Source organism: Cherax quadricarinatus, chromosome 51, assembly GCF_038502225.1.
Source record: "Cherax quadricarinatus isolate ZL_2023a chromosome 51, ASM3850222v1, whole genome shotgun sequence".
Classification (NCBI taxonomy): domain Eukaryota; kingdom Metazoa; phylum Arthropoda; class Malacostraca; order Decapoda; family Parastacidae; genus Cherax; species Cherax quadricarinatus.
Window position 1 is genome coordinate 1785139 of NC_091342.1, and position 26079 is coordinate 1811217.

General features: G+C 44.9%; 1 protein-coding gene across 1 annotated transcript in view; it reads left to right on the forward strand.

The window, feature by feature from the left end:
• The first annotated feature begins 10906 nt into the window (after nt 1-10906).
• up (Troponin T, skeletal muscle) overlaps nt 10907-26079 on the forward strand; it is a 52217-nt gene continuing 37044 nt past the window's right edge. Inside the window, exons 1-3 of the mRNA XM_053785041.2 lie at nt 10907-11046; nt 22077-22120; nt 24206-24307. Of these exons, the coding sequence (XP_053641016.2) occupies nt 22095-22120; nt 24206-24307 (128 nt within the window). The 5' untranslated portion in view covers nt 10907-11046; nt 22077-22094. The remainder of the gene's footprint in view (nt 11047-22076; nt 22121-24205; nt 24308-26079) is intronic.

Sequence of the window (26079 nt, forward strand, 5' to 3'; positions counted from 1 at the left end):
CTGGTGTTACCCCACTGTGGCCAACTCTCTGGTGTTACCCCACTGTGGCCAACTCTCTGGTGTTACCCCACTGTGGCCAACTCTCTGGTGTTACCCCACTGTGGCCAACTCTCTGGTGTTACCCCACTGTGGCCAACTCTCTGGTGTTACCCCACTGTGGCCAACTCTCTGGTGTTACCCCACTGTGGCCAACTCTCTGGTGTTACCCCACTGTGGCCAACTCTCTGGTGTTACCCCACTGTGGCCAACTCTCTGGTGTTACCCCACTGTGGCCAACTCTCTGGTGTTACCCCACTGTGGCCAACTCTCTGGTGTTACCCCACTGTGGCCAACTCTCTGGTGTTACCCCACTGTGGCCAACTCTCTGGTGCTACCCCACTGTGGCCAACTCTCTGGTGCTACCCCACTGTGGCCAACTCTCTGGTGCTACCCCACTGTGGCCAACTCTCTGGTGCTACCCCACTGTGGCCAACTCTCTGGTGCTACCCCACTGTGGCCAACTCTCTGGTGTTACACCACTGTGGCCAAATCTCTGGTGTTACCCCACTGTGGCCAACTCTCTGGTGTTACCCCACTGTGGCCAACTCTTGGACTGCAAGAAGGCGTTTGACACAGTTCCACACAAGAGATTGGTGCAAAAACTGGAGGACCAAGCAGGGATAACAGGGAAGGCACTACAATGGATCAGGGAATACTTGTCAGGAAGACAGCAGCGAGTCATGGTACGTGGCGAGGTGTCAGAGTGGGCACCTGTGACCAGCGGGGTCCCGCAGGGGTCAGTCCTAGGACCAGTGCTGTTTCTGGTATTTGTGAACGACATGACGGAAGGAATAGACTCTGAGGTGTCCCTGTTTGCAGATGACGTGAAGTTGATGAGAAGAATACACTCGATCGAAGACCAGGCAGAACTACAAAGGGATCTGGACAGGCTGCAGACCTGGTCCAGCAATTGGCTCCTGGAGTTCAATCCCACCAAGTGCAAAGTCATGAAGATTGGGGAAGGGCAAAGAAGGCCGCAGACGGAGTACAGTCTAGGGGGTCAGAGACTACAAACCTCACTCAAGGAAAAAGATCTTGGGGTGAGTATAACACCAGGCACATCTCCTGAAGCGCACATCAACCAAATAACTGCTGCAGCATATGGGCGCCTAGCAAACCTCAGAACAGCATTCCGACATCTTAATAAGGAATCGTTCAGGACCCTGTACACCGTATACGTTAGGCCCATATTGGAGTATGCGGCACCAGTTTGGAACCCACACCTAGCCAAGCACGTAAAGAAACTAGAGAAAGTGCAAAGGTTTGCAACAAGACTAGTCCCAGAGCTAAGAGGTATGTCCTACGAGGAGAGGTTAAGGGAAATCAACCTGACGACACTGGAGGACAGGAGAGATAGGGGGGACATGGTAACGACATACAAAATACTGAGGGGAATTGACAAGGTGGACAAAGACAGGATGTTCCAGAGATTGGACACAGTAACAAGGGGACACAGTTGGAAGCTGAAGACACAGATGAATCACAGGGATGTTAGGAAGTATTTCTTCAGCCACAGAGTAGTCAGTAAGTGGAATAGTTTGGGAAGCGATGTAGTGGAGGCAGGATCCATACATAGCTTTAAGCAGAGGTATGATAAAGCTCACGGCTCGGGGAGAGTGACCTAGTAGCGATCAGTGAAGAGGCGGGGCCAGGAGCTCGGACTCGACCCCCGCAACCTCAACTAGGTGAGTACTCTCTGGTGTTACCCCACTGTGGCCAACTCTCTGGTGTTACCCCACTGTGGCCAACTCTCTGGTGTTACCCCACTGTGGCCAACTCTCTGGTGTTACCCCACTGTGGCCAACTCTCTGGTGTTACCCCACTGTGGCCAACTCTCTGGTGTTACCCCACTGTGGCCAACTCTCTGGTGTTACCCCACTGTGGCCAACTCTCTGGTGTTACCCCACTGTGGCCAACTCTCTGGTGTTACCCCACTGTGGCCAACTCTCTGGTGTTACCCCACTGTGGCCAACTCTCTGGTGTTACCCCACTGTGGCCAACTCTCTGGTGTTACCCCACTGTGGCCAACTCTCTGGTGTTACCCCACTGTGGCCAACTCTCTGGTGTTACCCCACTGTGGCCAACTCTCTGGTGTTACCCCACTGTGGCCAACTCTCTGGTGTTACCCCACTGTGGCCAACTCTCTGGTGTTACCCCACTGTGGCCAACTCTCTGGTGTTGCCCCACTGTGGCCAACTCTCTGGTGTTGCCCCACTGTGGCCAACTCTCTGGTGTTACCCCTATGTGGCCATCTCTCTGGTGTTACCCCACTGTGGCCAACTCTCTGGTGTTGCCTCACTGTGGCCAACTCTCTGGTGTTGCCCCACTGTGGCCAACTCTCTGGTGTTGCCCCACTGTGGCCAACTCTCTGGTGTTGCCCCTATGTGGCCATCTCTCTGGTGTTACCCCACTGTGGCCAACTCTCTGGTGTTGCCTCACTGTGGCCAACTCTCTGGTGTTGCCCCACTGTGGCCAGCACAATGTCAGACCACTGTAACTGGCATCATAGTGCCAGATCACTGTGGCCAGCATCATAGTGCCAGACAACTGTGGCCAGCAGCAAGGTCCTGGATCGACTGGACTACTGTATAAAGGTGTCAAGGTTGGCGGTGTGGTCACTGGCTTCGCAACACTCACGTACGGTGCTAAACTGCTAGCTTGGGCATAGATCTACTTACCCTAATAGAACTTTCTAAATGCTCAGTGATGCGAATTTGCTATTGAGGTTTTGGGTCTGCAATGAGCATAGCATTACTAATATGTAAATATTTATAAATTTACAAAAGACTGCAGTAATAATCACAAAAGTAACAAAACAGAGGATTTACTGTCATGGGCATAAGTGAAGATTATTTTGTGTTTAGGTCAATGATCGTCGATTATTGCTACAATGAACTTTTAAAACAATTATGATGTTGACTCACAATAACAACCCAACCTCTAGTAAGAACATAAGAATGGAGGCACACAGTAGCAGGCTTACTGGTCTAAACTAGGCATATCTTTCTCTAAACCGACCATTTCCACCCACCCGCCCACTTGTCCAACCTTTACCCAAAGTTTTCCAAGGATTAGCTTCAATACCTCAGGTATATAATGTATGTCACTCTACATTCTTCAGATTATGTAAAAATTATGTTCTTGTATTAATAGTCACTTGTTGGCGAAACGTTTACAAATGAAGATACTCAGATGTTGCACATGTGTTTAATTCATCTCAGATATTAATCAAATCCAGTCCTAACTCATATTTTTGTCGAATTTCTTTCTAAAGCTTCCCAAGGCCTTATCCTCTATTAATCCATCTTATCTCCTCCAGTGTGGTAAGATGTAGTGTCTTAGATCTTGATTCAAGTATTATTATATAAGCTTGTGTCCCATCACTTTGTATTCCGTATCAGATCTTATTCGGGTCTCCCATGTTGACATGTTGGTGCACTTACTGGGGTTGTGGTGTTGTCTCCCGAGTCATTACTTCTGTGGTTTCTCTAGGTTTTTGTAACCTTTTCCTCCATATTCCGATTTATGCTCCTCTATAGATTTATATTGTCCTTAGACACACAATTTATCGGGGATATTTTATCAGTCCTGTGACTGTACAGTAACAGTCACAGGATTGGTCTATTTTTTTACACAAATCAATATCATGCCTAGGCTCATTTCAAAGCCCAGCCCTATGTAAGGTAAACTACCCCCCCCCCATCCAGGATGCGACCCATAACAGTCGGCTAACACCCAGGTAACTACTTACTGCTAGGTGAACAGGAGCAGCGGGTGTAACGTTTCCACCTGTACCTGGGCTCATACCCCGGACACTGTGTGAAGTGAGTGCGCTACCAACGGGACACTAAACACCTTGTGGGACACCACTCCTCAAGCCCTTCCATTCAAATTCCTTTCCCTTTGACATTTCAGTTTGTGGGTTGGTCTCTTGTGAGATGCAGTGTCAAATGCCGTCATACAGTCCAAGAATATGCAACCCACCTAACACTCTTTTGTGCTGCTTTGTTACACTGAGGTAGTATGCCAGTAGGCTGTTAGAAGTAAATATATGTACACCCGTCCTAGCTTTTGTTTACGAGGCCGTCTCTCTCCAGGTGGTCCGGAACTCTCCTTATCTATGTGTGTGTGTGTGTGTATGTGTGTGTGTCGCACGGCAACCTTCACTGAATAATAATAATAATAATAATAATAATAATAATAATAATAATAATAATAATAATAAACGATATAAGAGCAATATTACTCTACAACGATAATCTCCACCCAAAACCCACACTCCTGAAATTTAAACTATTAAAGCAAGCTCTACATCTCTCCTATTTAGGAGTATAAGTTGACATACTCAGCTGGGTGTTAGTGGCGGCCGGCTAGCTGGGTGCCACTGTGTGCCAACAGCACAGCGTGTAGGGCCTCATCTATCCAAGGCACGGGTCCCATAGTGCCAAGAAGCTACCATGTCCACACCAGCTCCACTCTCTGCCTTGTGGCTTACTTTCTTTCCTAGTGATTTATACTCACTCGAAAGCAATATGAACTTTATCAACTTGTCGACTCATTTAATGTTTATTGATTCTCAGTTTCTTGTTTATTATTTACATGAAAGTCAAGCTATCCGAGTCTGACATTATATTTTACAGACTGAACAACACAGATTAAATAGTTAAATGAACATTGCTGGAGACTGTTGAACTAAGTTGTCAACAGTGACAAAGTTGTTATTGCTCTCATCAGCAGTGAAAAAATATTTAACATCAGGAGGGATGATGATGTTAATTCTTAGCAGAGTTAAGGAAACAAGGTATGACTGAAGTCATGCATGGCGTCAGAGTCGAAGTGAAATACGCACAGTACTTACCAGTCTTATATATTCACTTGGTAGGCTCACTCTGGCATAAACTAGTGTTTATCCAGGGTAAGATAGGTAGGTTTATCTCTCTCTCTCGAGTGAAGCAACTAGTGGAGGTATTGGTAGGCTTACTCTGGCATAAACTAGTGTTTATCCAGGGTAAGATAGGTAGGTTTATCTCTCTCTCTCGAGTGAAGCAACTAGTGGAGGTATTGGTAGGCTTACTCTGGCATAAACTAGTGTTTATCCAGGGTAAGATAGGTAGGTTTATCTCTCTCTCTCTCTCGAGTGAAGCAACTAGTGGAGGTATCACCACCAGCTGGTTACATACAAAATTGATAATTAAAACACATGTGCTGTAACAGCTGGGTATCTTCACTGGTGAGGCGTTTCGCCTACACAGTACGTTTCTTCAGTCAACTACAGAGGCAGCAGGTGTAGCAGTGAAATCGCCTGTGTGGGCGAAACGTTTCAACAAAGATACCCAACTGTTGCACATGTGTCTAAATCATCAACTTGTCGGTATTTAATACCATTTTCAACACTTACAAAACTGTCTCTCTGCCACCTGGTATGTTGTACTTGTTCTCTCATCTCACGTCAAACTATTAAAATTTATACAAAGTCTTTTGGGTGTAAATAACATTCACACAATATTTAAGTAATTCTTAGAAATACGAAGTCGTTTCGCAGCCTATAAAGTGTGACGTGATGGAATCAGTCTAATCTTTTTTTTGCACGAAGCCTAAATATGTTACCGTCTCAGCACAGCCTAGCCTAGCGTACTGGTTATTACACACATATAAAATCAAACCATACCACTGGTGGGGTTAGAACCCGCGATCAGAGAATCATAAAACTCGAGACCGACTCGTTAGCCACTGGACCAGCTGGCTATAATAAGATTTATTCAACTAAAATGAATCTTATTGTAGCTAGCTGGCCCAGTGGCTAGCGCGTCGGTCTGGAGTTTTATGACTCTGATCGCGGGTTCTAACCCCACCCGTGGTATGGTTTGTTTGCAATCGTGTCATTACGATTTTGCGAGACATAAAATACTTGTATTGCGACAGTTCTTCCCTTCTGCACTGTGGAATAGCCAAGAGAGAGGTGGGGGGGAGAGTGGTTACTGCGCAGGAGAGCTCCAGCTCCTGGTTCTGCATCTTAACTTTCAACTGACTGACGTGGTCTTGTCTCATCTATATTTGACCTCTAGTATGGAGTTGGCTCTCACTGTATCACTGCTCCTCTGTTTATTTTCCACTCTTACACTTAAGAGATACTTCCTTATACCTCTGTGACTCCCTAGACACGTAATTTTTCTTGTTCGTGTATCTCTCATAAAGTGCTTATATCTACCTTATGTATGACTCTTAGTATTTTGTATGTCGCTGTTGTATCCCCTCTTGCTGTTCACTTAAGTGACGTAAGGTACAGTACACGCATTTTTTTCTTCTTAGTTCATTGTCCTCGGCTCAGGTGCCAATGTCGATGCTCTCCTTTGCACTCTCTCAAGTTTCACTTTGTTATTTACTAAGTGATGGCTCCACACCGGCGCTGCAAACTCAATAATAATAGGCCAAACGGACCATGTCTCGTGTTCAGAACGAGTCTATCTAGGCTCCTGAATACTAATTTTAGTTTACAAGCTTAGTCTGTGTTGTTAATGTTTTGTTTACAAGTGCCTCAATATACAGTTATGGTGTAATGGTTATACCCAAATATTTTTATTAAACTATTTCCGTGAGCCTTTTTCTTCCCATGTGATCTGTTTCTGGCCTTCTCTTCCTGTCTCCCATCTCCATAACTTTCCTTTAGCTGGGGCTAAATTCCCGTAATCCTTTATCTGACCGTTCCCAAATTCTATACAGGGTCAGACTGTAATCTCGTACTTTTTTTGACGTTCGTAAAGAGTTGAATCCTATAACCAGTTAAATTATATATTCCAATACTCCACACACGTATCTTGACCCGTCACATCTGCTACTGAAATCTGTGAGGAGACATTCTCCGCAAGAGTGTGTTGAGGCTCCGTTTTTCGTCCTCTAATATCGACCATATCTTTGATCATTTAGGCTCTTGGTGATCACCTTTAACACAGAAGAGATTTGGATGACCTTACTCTTACGTACAATATTTGCTGGCAACTTTATGGGTATATATAAAGTAGCCATTATGTCGCAAGTTGGGTAGCTATAAACAATTCCCTTACAATAGTTTTCGCAAGGATATCTCTTAATTGTTGATCATATATTCTTAAAGCGACACATGTGCGGCGTGTGTTTACAGGAAATAAACATCAGAGATATCATGTCAACTTTGCAAGTGAAAGTCTGGAGTCACTTAAGGCGGCGGTGGAGGCGCCAGTAACAGCAGCAACAGCAGTAATAGCAGTAACATCAATAACAGCAACAACAGCAACAGTAATAGCAGCAACAGCAGCAACATCAGTAGCAGCAACAACAACAAAAGCAACAGTAACAGCAGCAACATCAGTAGCAGCAACAACAAAAGCAACAGTAACAGCAGCAACAGCAGTAATAGCAGTAACATCAATAACAGCAACAACAGCAACAGTAATAGCAGCAACAGCAGCAACATCAGTAGCAGCAACAACAACAAAAGCAACAGTAACAGCAGCAACATCAGTAGCAGCAACAACAACAAAAGCAACAGTAACAGCAGCAACATCAGTAACAACAACAGCAACAGTAATAGCAGCAACAGCAGCATCATCAGTAGCAGTAACAACAGCAACAGTAATAGCAGCAACAACAGCAACATCAGTAGCAGCAGCAACAACAGTAATAGCAACAGCAACATCAGCAGTAGTAGCAGCAGCAACAACAGTAACAGCAGCAACAATAGCAGCAACTCCGGCAATAATAGCAGCAACAGAAGCAACAGTACCAGCAACAGGAGCAGCAACAACAAGAAATATGGTCAACAACAAGACCCTTAACTGTGAACTTTGACAATACTGATTCTCAACTGAACAGAAAAAATTTCTCGAGTTTTTTTTTCACTGTAAACAGCGATTCTCCCCCCCCCCCCGACAACGCTGCTAACTCCAGACCCAATACTAAAGACGATCAGTCCAACAGTCTAATCTCATAATTTCTGAATTATGAGAACCCTGGCATCTTAGCCAGTGGAAGGTCTCTGTCAGGTGACCAAAAGTTCAAGTGGAGGGTCGTCGTATTGACTAAGACTTTCGTCATGAAGTATTCGTTCTGCTTCCTGGATCCTTTAAAGCTGGATCCTGTAAACGTGAATCCCCCAGCAGTGGATCACCCCAACAGTGGATCCTCCAACAATGGATCCTCCAACAATGGATCCTCCAACAATGGATCCTCCAACAATGAATCCTCCAACAGTGGATCCGCCAACAGTGGGTCCGCCAACAGTGGATCCCCCAACAGTGGATCCCCAACAGTGGATCTTCCAACAGTGGATCCTCCAACAGTGGATCCTCCAACAGTGGATCCTCCAACAGTGGATCCTCCAACAGTGGATCCTCCAACAGTGGATCCTCCAACAGTGGATCCTCCAACAGTGGATCCTCCAACAGTGGGTCCGCCAACAGTGGGTCCGCCAACAGTGGGTCCGCCAACAGCGGATCTTCCAACAGTGAATCCCCCAACAGTGGATCCTCCAACAGTGGATCCTCCAACAGTGGATCCTCCAACAGTGGGTCCGCCAACAGTAGGTCCGCCAACAGTGGGTCCGCCAACAGTGGGTCCGCCAACAGCGGATCTTCCAACAGTGAATCCCCAACAGTGGATCCTCCAACAGTGGGTCCGCCAACAGTGGGTCCGCCAACAGTGGGTCCCCCAACAGTGGGTCCCCCAACAGTGGGTCTCCCAACAGTGGGTCCCCCAACAGTGGATCTTCCAACAGTGGATCCTCCAACAGTGGATCCTCCAACAGTGGATCCCCCAACAGTGGATCCCCCAACAGTGGATCTTCCAACAGTGGATCTTCCAACAGTGGATCTTCCAACAGTGGATCTTCCAACAGTGGATCCTCCAACAGTGGATCCTCCAACAGTGGATCCTCCAACAGTGGATCCCACAACAGTGGATCCTCCAACAGTGGATCTTCCAACAGTGGATCTTCCAACAGTGGATCCTCCAACAGTGGATCCTCCAACAGTGGATCCCCCAACAGTGGGTCCTCCAACAGCGGATCCTCCAACAGCGGATCCTCCAACAGTGGATCCTCCAACAGTGGATCCTCCAACAGTGGATCCCCCAACAGTGGATCCCCCAACAGTGGATCTTCCAACAGTGGATCTTCCAACAGTGGATCTTCCAACAGTGGATCTTCCAATAGTGGATCCCCAACAGTGGATCCCCCAACAGTGGATCCCCCAACAGTGGATCCTCCAACAGCGGATCCTCCAACAGTGGATCCTCCAACAGCGGATCCTCCAACAGTGGATCCTCCAACAGCGGATCCTCCAACAGTGGATCCTCCAACAGTGGATCCTCCAACAGTGGATCCTCCAACAGTGGATCCTCCAACAGCGGATTATTTAACAGTGGGTGTTGCTGTAATGGTTCCTGACAGTTGTTCAGATCATCGTCCCCAAATTGCTTTCACAATTAACGTCAGTTATGAAAAAGATAACTTTAGTGGTCAGTTATAAAAAAGATAACTTTAGTGGTCAGTTATAAAAAAGATAACTTTTGTGGTCAGTTATGAAAAAGATAACTTTAGTGGTCAGTTATAAAAAAGATAACTTTAGTGGTCAGTTATAAAAAAGATAACTTTAGTGGTCAGTTATAAAAAAGATAACTTTAGTGGTCAGTTATAAAAAAGATAACTTTTGTGGTCAGTTATGAAAAAGATAAAGTTATTTTCTTCATAAATGACCACAAACTTTTGTGGGAATGATAAAGGATTTTACAAACGCAAGCTTTGCCGAAATATTTAAGTTTAATTTCATAGCTGGAATAAAAAAAATGGACAAAAAAAAATAGGAATATGCAAATTATAAAAAAAAAAAAAAAAACTGGGTGCCATAGAGAAAAAACCAACTACGTAAAAAAAAATCAACGAAACATTGACATAAAATATTTTTTCACTTCTTAAAAGCTCACGGCAGACAATCAAAATTTTATTTAGTATATTAGAGCAGAATATTTTTTTTTTTTTGGTTGCAGTTATGGACAAAGCTCACCAGTCTGGGTAAAATAAATATCCTCGCATTTGAAAAAGTCAGAGCAAATCCCATAGAGTTCATAACAAATACAGGAGCGGGAGACAACAAATGATATTTTTTAACCTTTTGTTGCCATAACAGCAGAAAACAGCATAACAAATAAAGAATGGAATAAGAAATACGTTCGTCCCATCTGTAGTCACTAGTGATAACATTGCTAGTTGTTAGAAGAGAAAGGTTGAGGTTTGATCTACTGAAAGGGAGGTAAACCTACATATATAATATCTGAAAGACCACTGTACTATCTATATGGTGGCTCTTTTCAAGAGAAAAAACTTTTGATAATGTTTCTATTCGATGATTGAAAAGAACATGTGAACTTGACAAAGTACTTGTGACTAGCTACATGGCTTATACTCTCATGATAGCTCCGTGGCAAGGGCTGTCAGGGATCAAGATATCTGGGGATGACGCCGAGAACATTTACAACTTTCATCACTGGCACTACACACAAAACAGAGTTGCGTTTTATATAAGAGTTGCGAATCTTCTCTGTGTATACTACAGGCGGCATTGTCAGCTACTTTAAAGCTATGGAATAGGTTCTAAGAGCATGTAGGGGTGGAGTATGGGTATGGAGATGGGTATAGAGGTATTTAGGGTGCGTGGGAGGAGAGAGTGAGGATGGAGTGAGGGGAGAAGCTGAGGCACCGGACATTCTCGGCTCTAGTTGAGGGTAAGGAGACGAGGGCTCCCTGGAGAAGGCCCTGCCTGCTCTCCCCCCATCTGCACACGCACCCATTTTAGCGATTTCGAAAGTGAGACGGAGCTGGGGCTGCGATTGGTGAGGGCAGTGCGCCAGGCCGGCTATTTTTGCTATGTTATTTCGGTGTAGCTGTGGGTAGGTTGGTCGCAGAGCCCTTAGCGCCGCCAGTGTGTTGACAGGTTGGCTGGCTCTCTCCTGCTCGCACTCTATCTCTGCCGGGACTGTGTAAGTTGTGCCTCCTACTTCGTCAGTCTCCTGCTGGGGGGACGCTTCTGATTCCCGTCCGTAGCAGGTGACACGCAAACCTTCCCAGGGACACACCAGGAAATCTTCCTATGGAAATAATTCCTTCAAGAATATAAACGCCAAGGAGTCTCCGAGTTCGGAGTAGAAGTTTCGCGGAAAATAGGGAGCAATGGTGTCTTGGGTGCATGTTTGACCTACCTAAGACGCGAACTGTGTTGTGGTGTGTCCGTGTGGCCAGTGAGCGAGAAATTAGTGCCACTGAATGCTTACTTGCACAAGGAAGTGAGGTGTGACTATAGGAGAGTGAGTGGAATGGTTGTGCAGTGATGCTCCTCATTCTACACGCAGGCAGTATGTTGTCCCCAGAGCTTTTATCCAAAGCCCCACAAGGGAACAAGTCTCCGGCCAGCTTGTGAGGCAGCCAGTGAAAAATCAATCCAAAATGATGACGAAATACAATTTACCCATGACTTAGATTGCGGCATCAATCACGGGAACCACACTTGTGGGGTCAAGCAGTGTGGTTTAATATAGTGAGCAGATGCAGAGGTTTAGTGTAGTGGACAAGTGTCCTGACACAGGACTCTGCTCATTGTCTTGTGAAATACACTTCCAAGTTGTAGTACTCCACCTTGGCCCAACTCATACAAATGAACCTGTATGTAAATTTAATTTAAATCTATGCAAAACAGGAGGAATGTATCATAGTGGTGGCAACACTTTTGTATGGATGTTATTATGTCTGAATGCTACAGACAGGAGGAAGCTGGAGGCAGTAGAGATATGCTCATTGAGATCATTGGGCGGCGTATTATACACAGGAAAAAGAAATGTAGAAATTAAAAAAGTGTGGAGATATGGAAGATGCAATTCAAATAGCAGAAGACAGATTGGGATGGTTTAATTATGTAGGAGAGATGGAGAAAGATAAGTTGATGAGGTATTTATAAATCAGGGATGGAAGGTGTAGGGGATATCTGAGGAAAGGATTTAATAAAGGTGTGAAGGAGGTTCTGAGTGATAGGAACAATTTATGTCGGATTGGTGTGAACCTTTTGACTAGAAAATTGACGTGCTGTTGGAGTGTGAACAAATATATTTTGGGAGATGCCGGAAAATCGATTAATCGGCTTAAATTCTGTGGTTGACAAGTACGATGCCTACGTTCTGAAGGCGGGAGGTACAATGTCTTCACTCTGAAGGATGGATGTGAATGTCACAGTTCTGAAGGTGGGCGGTGTAATGATTATACTCTGAAGGAAGGATGGTGATATGGGTTGGAGATAAGTATCGTTCCTTCACTGGAGAGGTGAAAGCGTTGCGGTTCAGAGAATTATTCTATTTATGTCTTCGCAATGCAGGAGAGCCAGAGAATGAATGATGGTGAATGAGTTCAAATCTTTGAGAAAACTGGACAGGAGTCGAACCCTAGGCTGTGCTTGTACAAGGCCTACGCTCAATAGTTACAGTGGTTACAAGAGAAAGGAACCCACATACAAATACAAATTTATTTCTTTATGCAGTACAAAGTAACGTAAACATATAATAAAACATTTCGGGCAATGTCAACAGGTGGGACAATCTGCGACATCTCTGAAATTTCTCTCTCTCTCTATCTCTCTCTCTCCCTCCCTCCCTCACTACCACCAATATACTCATTCGTAAGGACCGATTGTGAATAAATTCAAGGAAAACCGAGAGGGATTCTAGGAATTTAGTGACGATCTCTCATTACGATTTTTCCCGAGTCCTGTCGCTGCTGGAGGTGGGGAAGAGATGTTGAATATCTCACCCAGACATAAACCGTGGTACCTGCTGACATTACCTAATGTGGGTTGCATTCTGTTGTACCCACATAATAGTGATAGAGCGAAGGTTTTAGTACACGCTCAGCCTCGGGTTCAATTCCAGTCTTCCTTCAATTTACTTGTAATCTTTCAGTAAAATTGTAAACTAAGAAATATTAAATATGATGAATTTATGGCAAACATTCCGGGTACAGCTGGAGACCAAAAGAGATCAAAATAAGAGGAATCGCTCAGGATTATAAAGTCACAACTTGAACTCGATGATAGAGAATATTGAAGGTCTTGTGCAAACTTTAAAACAAATGAGAAATTGGAAACTATGATCTAAGCTCAACCTCCAGCAAATGTCACTTTAGTCACTAATGTTACACTAATGGTTGACAAACTCGACAAGTTGAGAACGCGTTCATCAAGGCTGAGGGACTGATTACCTCATCTTCAGATGTTACCATTCTTGGTGAACCAGCAGTCTACTGCGTCGTTCCTTCTTTCTCGTGTATTTATGCCAAGAGGATCGTCTTTGTAAACCTGTAGGCCTATTGCAATGCTTGTTTTTGTGAGAGTTTCAATACCTGGATAGGACTTCCTATCACAAGGTTAGCTTGAAGATGGCCTCCGGTTAGATACGAAAGGTTTGTATTGTTTCGTGCTGTGCGTCAGTCTTGAGGATCAAATAAATTAACCTATTTAATTGGTGTATGACTCACTGTATGCTTGTGTGTGTATTCCTATGTGTATATGTCTGAACATGTTTGTGTAAATGTATGAAAATACCTGTGTACATGTATGAACATGTGTATATGTATGCATGTATCTATGTATATTGGTCGACACATACAGTTCATCTCCTGCCTGGGCTCATGTGACTTACATAAGAACATAAGAGTGGAGGAACACGGCAGAAGGCCTACTGGCACAAAGTAGGCATGTTTTTCTCTAAACCGACCACTCCCACCAACCCACTTGTCTAATCTTTTGCCAAAGCTTCAGAAGCATTAGCTTCAATATCTCAGGTATTGTAATAACGTTAGTAGAATTACCGACAACTAATGTGACAATTAATTGTGGCAACGTTTCGCTCTGTTCTTTTACCTAACACCTCAGGTACTAATGAGTACCTCTGCCAAGTGCACATTCTACACTAATCACCTGAACACACAACTGCATGTATACACATCAATGTATAGCCATGTATACGACTGAGAACGAGTAATTGGTTACCCGATCTTCGTTTTCTATATTTGGTGAGAATAGTGGAGGTGCGTGACTGTGGGCACCCACCTCTCGATACCCGAGCTCTGGGTCTATTTTGGGTGCAGACTCGAGCCACCGTCCACATACTGACGTTGCCTCCGCCTCTCTCTCTCTCTCTCTCTCTCTCTCTCTCTCTCTCTCTCTCTCTCTCTCTCTCTCTCTCTCTCTCCACTTACATGAGAAAACGATCAAGCTAATATGCCAGCCATCCTTCTCCACAAAAGAGAATGTAAAGGTCCACTTAAAACTAGACCACTCTTCGGAGAGGAAGTTGTGAATTGTCACAGCCACGGTACTGTGTGTCGTGAATTGTCACAGCCACGGTACTGTGTGTCGTGAATTGTCACAGCCACGGTACTGTGTGTCGTGAATTGTCACAGCCACGGTACTGTGTGTTGTGAATTGTCACAGCCACGGTACTGTGTGTCGTGAATTGTCACAGCCACGGTACTGTGTGTCGTGAATTGTCACAGCCACGGTATTGTGTGTTGTGAATTGTCACAGCCACGGTACTGTGTGTTGTGAATTGTCACAGCCACGGTATTGTGTGTTGTGAATTGTCACAGCCACGGTATTGTGTGTTGTGAATTGTCACAGCCACGGTATTGTGTGTTGTGAATTGTCACAGCCACGGTATTGTGTGTTGTGAATTGTCACAGCCACGGTATTGTGTGTTGTGAATTGTCACAGCCACGGTATTGTGTGTTGTGAATTGTCACAGCCACGGTATTGCGGGTTATTTCTTCCAGCCACGGCATTATGAGTTTGTGGTGAACTGTTCCAGTCAAAATATTATGGGTTAGTTTTGAATTGTTGCAGTCAGGATATTGTGGGTTATTTGTGAATTGTTGCAGCCAGGATATTGTGGGTTAGTTGTGAATTGTTGCAGCCAGGATATTGTGGGTTAATTGTGAATTGTTGCAGCCGGGGTATTGAGGGTTAGTTGTGAATTGTTGCAGCCAGGATATTGTGGGTTAGTTGTGAATTGTTGCAGCCAGGATATTGTGGGTTAGTTGTGAATTGTTGCAGCCAGGATACTGTGGGTTAGTTGTGAATTGTTGCAGCCAGGATGTTGTGGGTTAGTTGTGAATTGTTGCATCCGGGGTATTGTGGGTTAGTTGTGAATTGTTGCAGCCAGGATATTGTGGGTTAGTTGTGAATTGTTGCATCCGGGGTATTGTGGGTTAGTTGTGAATTGTTGCATCCGGGGTATTGTGGGTTAGTTGTGAATTGTTGCCGCCACGGTACTGGTTAGTTGTGAATGAGACACAGTTGGGTGTCTTTAATATCGAAATTTTTCCCTGCTTAGTAAGATTCTTCAGTCAAAAATTGCGGTGACTTAAATATTAGAGACAGCACCGGCAGCAGGAATGGAGAGAGAAATTTGAGGGGATCAGTCCCTCAGCCTTGAAGTAATTCCTAGGAGGTCAGTCCCTTAACCTTGAAGTTATATAGACGTGATCAGTTCTTTAACCTTAAAGGACTAATCACGTCTTAAAGGAGGTAATCTTGAGGTGATCAGTCCCTCATCCTAGACAAGTGTTCAGCATCACAGTGTTCAGCATCACAGTGTTCAGCATCACAGTGCTCAGCATCACAGTGCTCAGCATCACAGTGCTCAGCATCACAGTGTTCAGCATCGTCGGTATTTTACACCATTAATTATTGCGAAGGTTGTGAATTGTTCCAGCCAGGTTAGTTTTACTTCAGAAACAACTGATGAATCCACGGAACCAGTACACCCAGATTGTGCAACATTTGCAAACTGACTCATGCGCCATGGAAGACTGTCAACAATCACACCATGTTTTTCTTTTTTTAAATCAATCGTGAAAGATCTTCATTGTTGTCCCAGTTCAAAATTTTGGTCCCTTACATTTCAGGACTTCAGTCTGACTCGATATTTAGATGTAGCGTTTTTTTGTAGTGTAAGACAGTAGTGACTAATTTTTTGGGGTCGAAATATGAATCTAGAGAATTGTGTGTCTACTCTGACGTGTGTGTCTACCCTGACGTGTGTGTCTACTCTGACGTGTGTGTCTACCCTAACGTGTGACTACCCCGGCGTGTGCGTGACTACCCTGGCGTGTGACTACCCTGACATGTGAGTGACTACCCTGACATGTGAGTGACTACCCTGACATGTGAGTGACTACCCTGACATGTAAGTGACTACCCTGCCATGTGAGTGACTACCCTGACATGTGAGTGACTACCCTGACATGTGAGTGACTACCCTGACATGTGAGTGACTACCCTGACATGTGAGTGACTACCCTGACATGTGAGTGACTACCCTGACATGTGAGTGACTACCCTGACATGTGAGTGACTACCCTGACATGTGAGTGACTACCCTGACATGTGAGTGACTACCCTGACATGTGAGTGACTACCCTGACATGAGAGTGACTACCCTGACATGAGAGTGACTACCCTGACATGTGAGTGACTACCCTGACATGAGAGTGACTACCCTGACATGAGAGTGACTACCCTGACATGAGAGTGACTACCCTGACATGTGAGTGACTACCCTGACATGTGAGTGACTACCCTGACATGTGAGTGACTACCCTGACATGTGAGTGACTACCCTGACATGTGAGTGACTACCCTGACATGAGAGTGACTACCCTGACATGTGAGTGACTACCCTGACATGTGAGTGACTACCCTGACATGTAAGTGACTACCCTGACATGTAAGTGACTACCCTGCCATGTGAGTGACTACCCTGACATGTGAGTGACTACCCTGACATGTGAGTGACTACCCTGATATGTGAGTGACTACCCTGACATGTGAGTGACTACCCTGACATGTGAGTGACTATCCTGACATGTGAGTGACTACCCTGACATGTAAGTGACTACCCTGACATGTAAGTGACTACCCTGACATGTAAGTGACTACCCTGACATGTAAGTGACTACCCTGACATGTGAGTGACTACCCTGACATGTGAGTGACTACCCTGACATGTGCATGACTACCCTGACATGTGCATGACTACCCTGACGTGTGCATGACTACCCTGACGTGTGCATGACTACCCTGACGTGTTCATGACTACCCTGACGTGTGCATGACTACCCTGACGTGTGCATGACTACCCTGACGTGTGCATGACTACCCTGACGTGTGCATGACTACCCTGACGTGTGTGTCTACCCTGACTTTGGCTAACAGGTTAATTATTTTAGCTTTATATTATCGGTTAATTAGTTGAGCTTTACGTAACAAACTAGTTTACCTCTATATAAGGTTGACTAATTTTTTTAGTGTGGATAAAAGAAAAATTATATCAGTTTATCCACACATAACTGGTGAGGAACAGCCAATCACAGCTAGGCATTGCTTGGTGAAGAGCCAATCACAGCCAGGCATTGCTTGGTGAAGAGCCAGTCACAGCCAGGCATTGCTTGGTGAAGAGCCAGTCACAGCCAGGCATTGCTTGGTGAAGAGCCAGTCACAGCCAGGCATTGCTTGGTGAAGAGCCAATCACAGCCAGGCATTGCTTGGTGAAGAGCCAATCACAGCCAGGCATTGCTTGGTGAAGAGCCAGTCACAGCCAGGCATTGCTTGGTGAAGAGCCAGTCACAGCCAGGCATTGCTTGGTGAAGAGCCAGTCACAGCCAGGCATTGCTTGGTGAAGAGCCAATCACATCCAGGCACTGCTTGGTGAAGAGCCAATCACAGCCAGGCACTGCTTGGTGAAGAGCCAATCACAGCCAGGCATTGCTTTGTGAAGAGCCAATCACAGCCAGGCATTGCTTGGTGAAGAGCCAATCACAGCCAGGCATGCTTGGTGAAGAGCCAATCACAGCCAGGCATTGCTTGGTGAAGAGCCAAGCACTGCCAGGCATTGCTTGGTGAAGAGCCAATCACAGCCAGGCATTGCTTGGTGAAGAGCCAATCACAGCCAGGCATGCTTGGTGAAGAGCCAATCACAGCCAGGCATTGCTTGGTGAAGAGCCAATCACATCCAGGCATTGCTTGGTGAAGAGCCAATCACAGCCAGGCATTGCTTGGTGAAGAGCCAATCACAACCAGGCATTGCTTGGTGAAGAGCCAATCACAGCCAGGCATTGCTTGGTGAAGAGCCAATCACAGCCAGGCATTGCTTGGTGAAGAGCCAATCACAGCCAGGCATTGCTTGGTGAAGAGCCAATCACAGCCAGGCATTGCTTGGTGAAGAGCCAATCACAGCCAGGCATTGCTTGGTGAAGAGCCAATCACAGCCAGGCATTGCTTGGTGAAGAGCCAATCACAGCCAGGCATTGCTTGGTGAAGAGCCAATCACAGTCAGGCATTGCTTGGTGAAGAGCCAATCACAGCCAGGCATTGCTTGGTGAAGAGCCAATCACAGCCAGGCATTGCTTGATGAAGAGCCAATCACAGCCAGGCATTGCTTGGTGAAGAGCCAATCACAGCCAGGCATTGCTTGGTGAAGAGCCAGTCACAGCCAGGCATTGCTTGGTGAAGAGCCAATCACAGCCAGGCATTGCTTGGTGAAGAGCCAATCACAGCCAGGCATTGCTTGGTGAAGAGCCAATCACAGCCAGGCATTGCTTGGTGAAGAGCCAATCACAGCCAGGCATTGCTTGGTGAAGAGCCAATCACAGCCAGGCATTGCTTGGTGAAGAGCCAATCACAGCCAGGCATTGCTTGGTGAAGAGCCAATCACAGCCAGGCATTGCTTGGTGAAGAGCCAATCACAGCCAGGCATTGCTTGGTGAAGAGCCAATCACAGCCAGGCATTGCTTGGTGAAGAGCCAATCACAGCCAGGCATTGCTTGGTGAAGAGCCAATCACAGCCAGGCATTGCTTGGTGAAGAGCCAATCACAGCCAGGCACTGCTTGGTGAAGAGCCAATCACAGCCAGGCATGCTTGGTGAAGAACCAATCACAGCCAGGCATGCTTGGTGAAGAGCCAATCACAGCCACTCCTGCTTGGTGAAGAGCCAATCACAGCCAGGCATTGCTTGAAGAGCCAATCACAGCCAAGCATTCTTGGTGAACCAATCACAGCCAGGCATTGCTTGGTGAAGAGCCAATCACAGCCAGGCATGCTTGGTGATGAGCCAATCACAGCCAGACATGCTTGGTGATGAGCCAATCACAGCCAGGCATGCTTGGTGAAGAGCCAATCACAGCCAGGCATTGCTTGGTGAAGAGCCAATCACAGCCAGGCATTGCTTGGTGAAGAGCCAATCACAGCCAGGCATTGCTTGGTGAAGAGCCAATCACAGCCAGGCATTGCTTGGTGAAGAGTCAATCACAGCCAGGCATTGCTTGGTGAAGAGCCAATCACAGCCAGGCATTGCTTGGTGAAGAGCCAATCACAGCCAGGCATTGCTTGGTGAAGAGCCAATCACAGCCAGGCATTGCTTGGTGAAGAGCCAATCACAGCCAGGCATTGTTTGGTGAAGAGCCAATCACAGCCAGGCATTGCTTGGTGAAGAGGCAATCACAGCCAGGCATTGCTTGGTGAAGAGCCAACCACAGCCAGGCATTGCTTGGTGAAGAGCCAATCACAGCCAGGCATTGCTTGGTGAAGAGCCAATCACAGCCAGGCATTGTTTGGTGAAGAGCCAATCACAGCCAGGCATTGCTTGGTGAAGAGCCAATCACAGCCAGGCATTGCTTGAAGAACCAATCACAGCCAGGCATGCTTGGTGAAGAGTCAATCACAGCCAGGCATTGCTTGGTGAAGAGTCAATCACAGCCAGGCATTGCTTGGTGAAGAGCCAATCACAGCCAGGCATTGCTTGGTGAAGAACCAATCACAGCCAGGCATGCTTGGTGAAGAGCCAATCACAGCCAGGCATGCTTGGTGAAGAGCCAATCACAGCCAGGCATGCTTGGTGAAGAGCCACTCACAGCCAGGCATTGCTTGGTGAAGAGCCAATCACAGCCAGGCATTGCTTGGTGAAGAGCCAATCACAGCCAGGCATTGCTTGGTGAAGAGCCAATCACAGCCAGGCATTGCTTGGTGAAGAGCCAATCACAGCCAGGCATGCTTGGTGAAGAGCCAATCACAGCCAGGCATGCTTGGTGAAGAGCCAATCACAGCCAGGCATGCTTGGTGAAGAGCCAATCACAGCCAGGCATGCTTGGTGAAGAGCCAATCACAGCCAGGCATGTTTGGTGAAAAGAGCCAATCACAGCCAGGCATGCTTGGTGAAGAGCCAATCACAGCCAGGCATGCTTGGTGAAGAGCCAATCACAGCCAGGCATGCTTGGTGAAGAGCCAATCACAGCCAGGCATGCTTGGTGAAGAGCCAATCACAGCCAGGCATGCTTGGTGAAGAGCCAATCACAGCCAGGCATGCTTGGTGAAGAGCCAATCACAGTCAGGCATTGCTTGGTGAAGAGCCAATCACAGCCAGGCATTGCTTGGTGAAGAGCCAATCACAGCCAGGCATTGCTTGGTGAAGAGTCAATCACAGCCAGGCATTGCTTGGTGAAGAGCCAATCACAGCCAGGCATTGCTTGGTGAAGAGCCAATCACAGCCAGGCATGCTTGGTGAAGAGCCAATCACAGCCAGGCATGTTTGGTGAAGAACCAATCACAGCCAGGCATTGCTTGGTGAAGAGCCAATCACAGCCAGGCATGTTTGGTGAAGAGCCAATCACAGCCAGGCATTGCTTGGTGAAGAGCCAATCACAGCCAGTCATTCTTGGTGAAGAACCAATCACAGCCAGGCATGTTTGGTGAAAAGAGCCAATCAGGGCAATGCACATCACGGTAGTCACATCTGGTAATGTTCAGTGAGCTCTCGATCAGTAAATGTACGTTCGCTTTCGCTATCTGTACGTTCACTCTCAATATCTGCACATACACTCTCAATATCTGCGTATTCACTCTCAATATCTTCTTCACATTCACTCTCAATATCTGCACATACACTCTCAATATCTGCGTATTCACTCTCAATATCTTCTTCACATTCACTCTCAATATCTGCACATACACTCTCAATATCTGCGTATTCACTCTCAATATCTTCTTCACATTCACTCTCAATATCTGAACATTCACTTTCAATATCTGCACATTCACTCTCAGTATCTGCACATTCACTCTCAGTATCTGCACATTCACTCTCAGTATCTGCACATTCACTCTCAGTATCTGCACATTCACTCTCAGTATCTGCACATTCACTCTCAGTATCTGCACATTCACTCTCAGTATCTGCACATTCACTCTCAGTATCTGCACATTCACTCTCAGTATCTGCACATTCACTTTCAATATCTGCATATTCACTCTCAGTATCTGCACATTCACTCTCAGTATCTGCACATTCACTTTCAGTATCTGCACATTTATTCAATGCCTCTGATAACTTTTCAAAATTTTTGCAATATTCCTCATGATTAAAGGAACTGTGAATGCTTCTATTTTCTGAAGTATTCTTCTGGTCCTAAATTGGCAAGTCAATTGTCTTCTTGTTCGTGATTTTTTAAATGGCAAAATTGTTTTTGTTTTAATTGATAGTTTTAGTTGAAGGTGTTGAGTTGGTACATTGTCAATTATTTATTGCAGTTGAGGGGGATTTATAGTGGAATGCTTAAATATGACACTAAACTTTTAAGGGAATGCTTGTAGTTGACACTCAACCTCCAGTGGGATGTTTGTACATTGTACTATACTGTTAAATTTGCAGATAGTCTTTGATATATATTTTTTTATTGCGAAGTTAGTTTTAGTTTCGTGCAGTGTTTTAAAACAGTCAGAAACACACACACACACACCCACACACAAAGTGGACCTGCGTGGAGGTTAACCAATCCAAACTTAAGAGACGGGACCAAGAGCTGAACCTCAGCCCTACAATCCCCAATGAGTGCTCACTCATTTTTCTCTCTCACACACACACAAAAAAGTATAATAACTCCCAAGAGTCTAATCACACCACTACTCTTGTGTTTCAGAAATAACACACCACCATCATGTCCGACGATGAATCAGCATATTCGTAAGTATTCTTCACTCTCTCTGATATTATGTCACCTATTACCTACTTCATTAATGTCTTTTACTGATGTTTTAAGTATCAGTGCTAGTTTAAATTCTTCCATATATATATATATATTCTGTATTGTGTTTCAGTATTATCACAAACATTATCCTACACAGTAGTGCTTTGTTTCACTAAATTGAATTATAAAATCAGTGTTAATATTTACTCAAAGTTCACTTTATTTCAAGATTTTATCCTTGAACTTGAGGTTTTAACCAATTCTTCTTTTTCTTCTCATTCACAGGGATGCCGAGTAAGTATGGCGGAGACAATGTTCTTTATTGTTCACCTGTGTTCTATTTTGTTCACCTGTGTTCTGCCTTGTGTATATGTGTTCCGCCTTGTATACCTCTGTTAGAGAAGTCTTGTAAGAACTTACGTCAGGACTCCCACACCCCCTTTTTTGAGTCCCAGTCTTTCCAGCATCGGAACCCATTGGGAAGCATCATCTTGCAGGCTTTCAAAAATGGGAGGCAGGAGAAGGGGAGGGGGGGAAGCTGTGTGGTTAATTTATCGAATTCACTCTAAAGATATAAGAAACTAGGATATAAAGTTTTTACACTTCTTTTGTTCAAACTTATTTTCTGTATTCCTGTTCTCCTGTTACTTTAAATTTCCCTAGTTACCATTTCAGTGTAGTGTTTATTAAGTGGTAAGGATAAATAACTTCCCAAGGGATCTGGTGCCGTAACGTATCGCCGTTACACTTTTTGGCGTCACATAAGAGGTGGGACCAAGAGCTGGAGCTCATCGCCCGCATGATCAGTCAGAACGCAGACTGGGAATGACCAAAAGGCCACATTTATTGATCTAATATCCATTTTTTTTCTTTCATGGTGACGTAGAAATTAAGTCCACCAGAGCCTGCTTATACAATACTAATTAACTAATAGAATTTTCAAAACTTTGTATAATTAGTTGGGGATGAGAGAGACCGTAATAATATCAATCTTCTTTATACCAGAGTATTCTTGCTCATTTGTTTATAAAAACAAAAAATGCTGAATTCTCATGGCTCATACCAGGCTTCCCTCTTAGAAATTCTGTTATTACGTGGCGTGTGGCTCAACGGGTCATTAAGACTCACGTCAGAAGCGGGGCATCACATGTCAAAAGCCAGCGTCAGGAGACATTTCTCCTGAAGAATATAATAGCATCAACGCTGTCAGTTATCCGTACCTTCTAAGTCTTTTATAGGCCATTTTAAAGACTTAAAATATTCTTTCGTTTATTCCTAAGTTCTAATTCATCTATGATATTACAATGTGGTTACTGTACGTTGTTCACCGGTAAGAGCCCCGGGTCACTCCATTATAGTCATATTGAGCGCTGAAGCTTTAAAAGAGGTTACTTTCTTGCATTTTGTTTTTCTTTATATCAGAGGTTGTTACGTGTGGCCTGAAGTCATTCTGCAACAGTCGTCCTCCACAACATACATGTCCCATCACAGAGCATAGTTACATGGGAGCCTGCAGTCATTTCCCTATGATTAACCCGCAGTATATGACATACGTCCTTTGGAGTCTGATATCCTTTAGCTGCCCAATTGTTTATTTTTATGTTTATGCCACCCTGCCTGCTAGGTGTCAATTATCCAGTTGTGGCGGTGTTTTGGTCCACCCTTGCATGGGTTGCTCCCCTCCTTCCCTCCCCTCAAAGCTTCTCACCATCACCCACCTTGACCTCTAAAAATACAAAAGTTTTGGACTTCCGTCCTGCTCTCCACATACACACAACACGAAGAATTTTTTATCCTACTCAGTTGCGGGACTTAATTCAAGACATAAGAGGAGCGTATGCGGAAATAAATTAAGATTCAAGAGTTTGCACAGCTGTCCCAAGAGTTCTTGAGATGGTAATCGCACTTTTCCAAGTGCGTCAACACCCCCTTCCTTCTTTTCCTAGAAGGTCTTAGACCCAACGTCCCCCAGAAGGTCCTTCAAGAAACTCCCTACCCCCCTCCAGCCCAAAAGGTCTTTGCGGCAATTTCCCCTAGAAGGTCTTTGAGGCAAAATCTTGTTCAAATTGCAAACTTTGCAGAGGAAGTGAGGGGGAAGAAGGCGGTAATGAGGAGGGACAAGAGAGTCAACAAGTGCGAGAGGATGGAAAAGAGAAAATAAAGGAAGATGCAGACGAAGAGGAGTAAGTCAAGATAAACTTAAAAGATCATTTTTGATTGGTTGCGACATTGCTCTTATTTTCGATTTTTTTAATTTCGTTATGATTATTTTTTCTCTCTCTCTAGCTTCCATCTAGACCAAGTCTTCTCAGAACTTCTTGTACACATCGACAATTTTTTTTTCTCGCTTTTCTTAATTAAAAGAACATTAATGCCTGCTATTTTCTCACTTCCGACACCGCTAGAATCTGCTACACTCTGGTTAAGAAACATCTTAATGTCTGGCCTCAATACATTCTAGCTAACAGAGGAAAATGAAGTAGATGGTGACGGAGACATCGATTTTATCGCTTACCTAAACATTCGCTGTAGAATTTACTTCAAGAAAAACCGCATATTTGCAGCAAAAAAATACTAGGCACATCGTGAGGAAGCTGTAAACTTCTCCAAGAGGTAATGTTACTAAGTCTTGACTTATAATACATGTTGCGATTAATATTAAATGAAACATTTGGTTTCATTTTCTGAAATTGAGATGATTTTAAGGCCTGTATAATTGCATATATCTCTTCATTTAAGCGAAAACATCCGTCAGTCTGAGGATCTGGTAATGGCTGGTTAGTCTCCAGTGAAAGATCAAGATCTAACAAAACAAACTTGAACTCTCCCTAAATAATGGGATTTAACGAGTCAATAATGAGACTAGCCACAGTGTCTTCCTCGTCAATATCCATTGTCAACAGTTTTAACAATATCGAATAACATTAACATTATCGAACAAAGAACTGTTGATGTTCTCAGCTTCTGGCTCTCGCTGTTCTAGTCTAGGGTTCCCATAATTCATAACAATCCCTTTTCATTTTCTCGTTGGAATACCAATTCGACACTGTTCATTCAGATTTGATGTGAACTTTATAACTCGATAGGGCACCAAAATATGTTCCTTCTCACTGGCAACTGCGGTAACGTGATGTGAATAAATTCCGCAAAAAGGTAATACTCTACATACACTAATTTTTGAGTAGTGTAAAAGTTTAACAGTACAGAAGCGACTGTCTTCCGCTTCAGTTTCTATACACTGAATACTCCGAGAATCCTTACATGCAAACGCAACTACCTCGCGCAGAGGCCTTTCAAAGCACATTTGTTAATGGCTCTGGCCAGATCTGACCCGGCGGTATGACGGACACACATTGACAACGAAGTTACATCTCCTGGTTCTCACTGTCTGGCTTTTCTTCCCACTAACCCTCACTGCTGCACTCACTTGCACATTTTAAATTTGTGTTACATATATTAGTGATAAATTTGTTTACCTCAGTTCAGAGCTTTACATGTTTGCGTGCTGACTTGTGTGTGTGTCATCCTACTTGTGATGCTTCAACTAGCAACGCGTTCTTTTGTGACTTATGAGAAATGAAGAATTTTGGGGTGTCACTGTTTGTCTTCCATGGTCTCCCAGACGTAGAGTTACCTGTGTGTCATCTCCCTGGTTATCGTCCCTTGTGTGTCCAAGAGTCCTATGCATTCTTTCCTTTGCGACCCCACCGTGAAGACTCAGTTTACTTTGAAGGCCAGGACTTCCCGTTGCTGGCGCTCCTGTTAACCTACCCAGCCCTTCAGGGACAGTCCTCGTCCCTTCCCACCCTCTCCCCGTTGTCTATTCCCCATCAAGTTTCTCCTGAGCCATAAGTATGTAGAATTTTAACATTGTCATCAGTAGTCTTAGGACAACCTTCAAAAAGTCCGTGATTTTAGTACAGCCTGCTCCTAGGTCTCTGTAGAATCATAACAT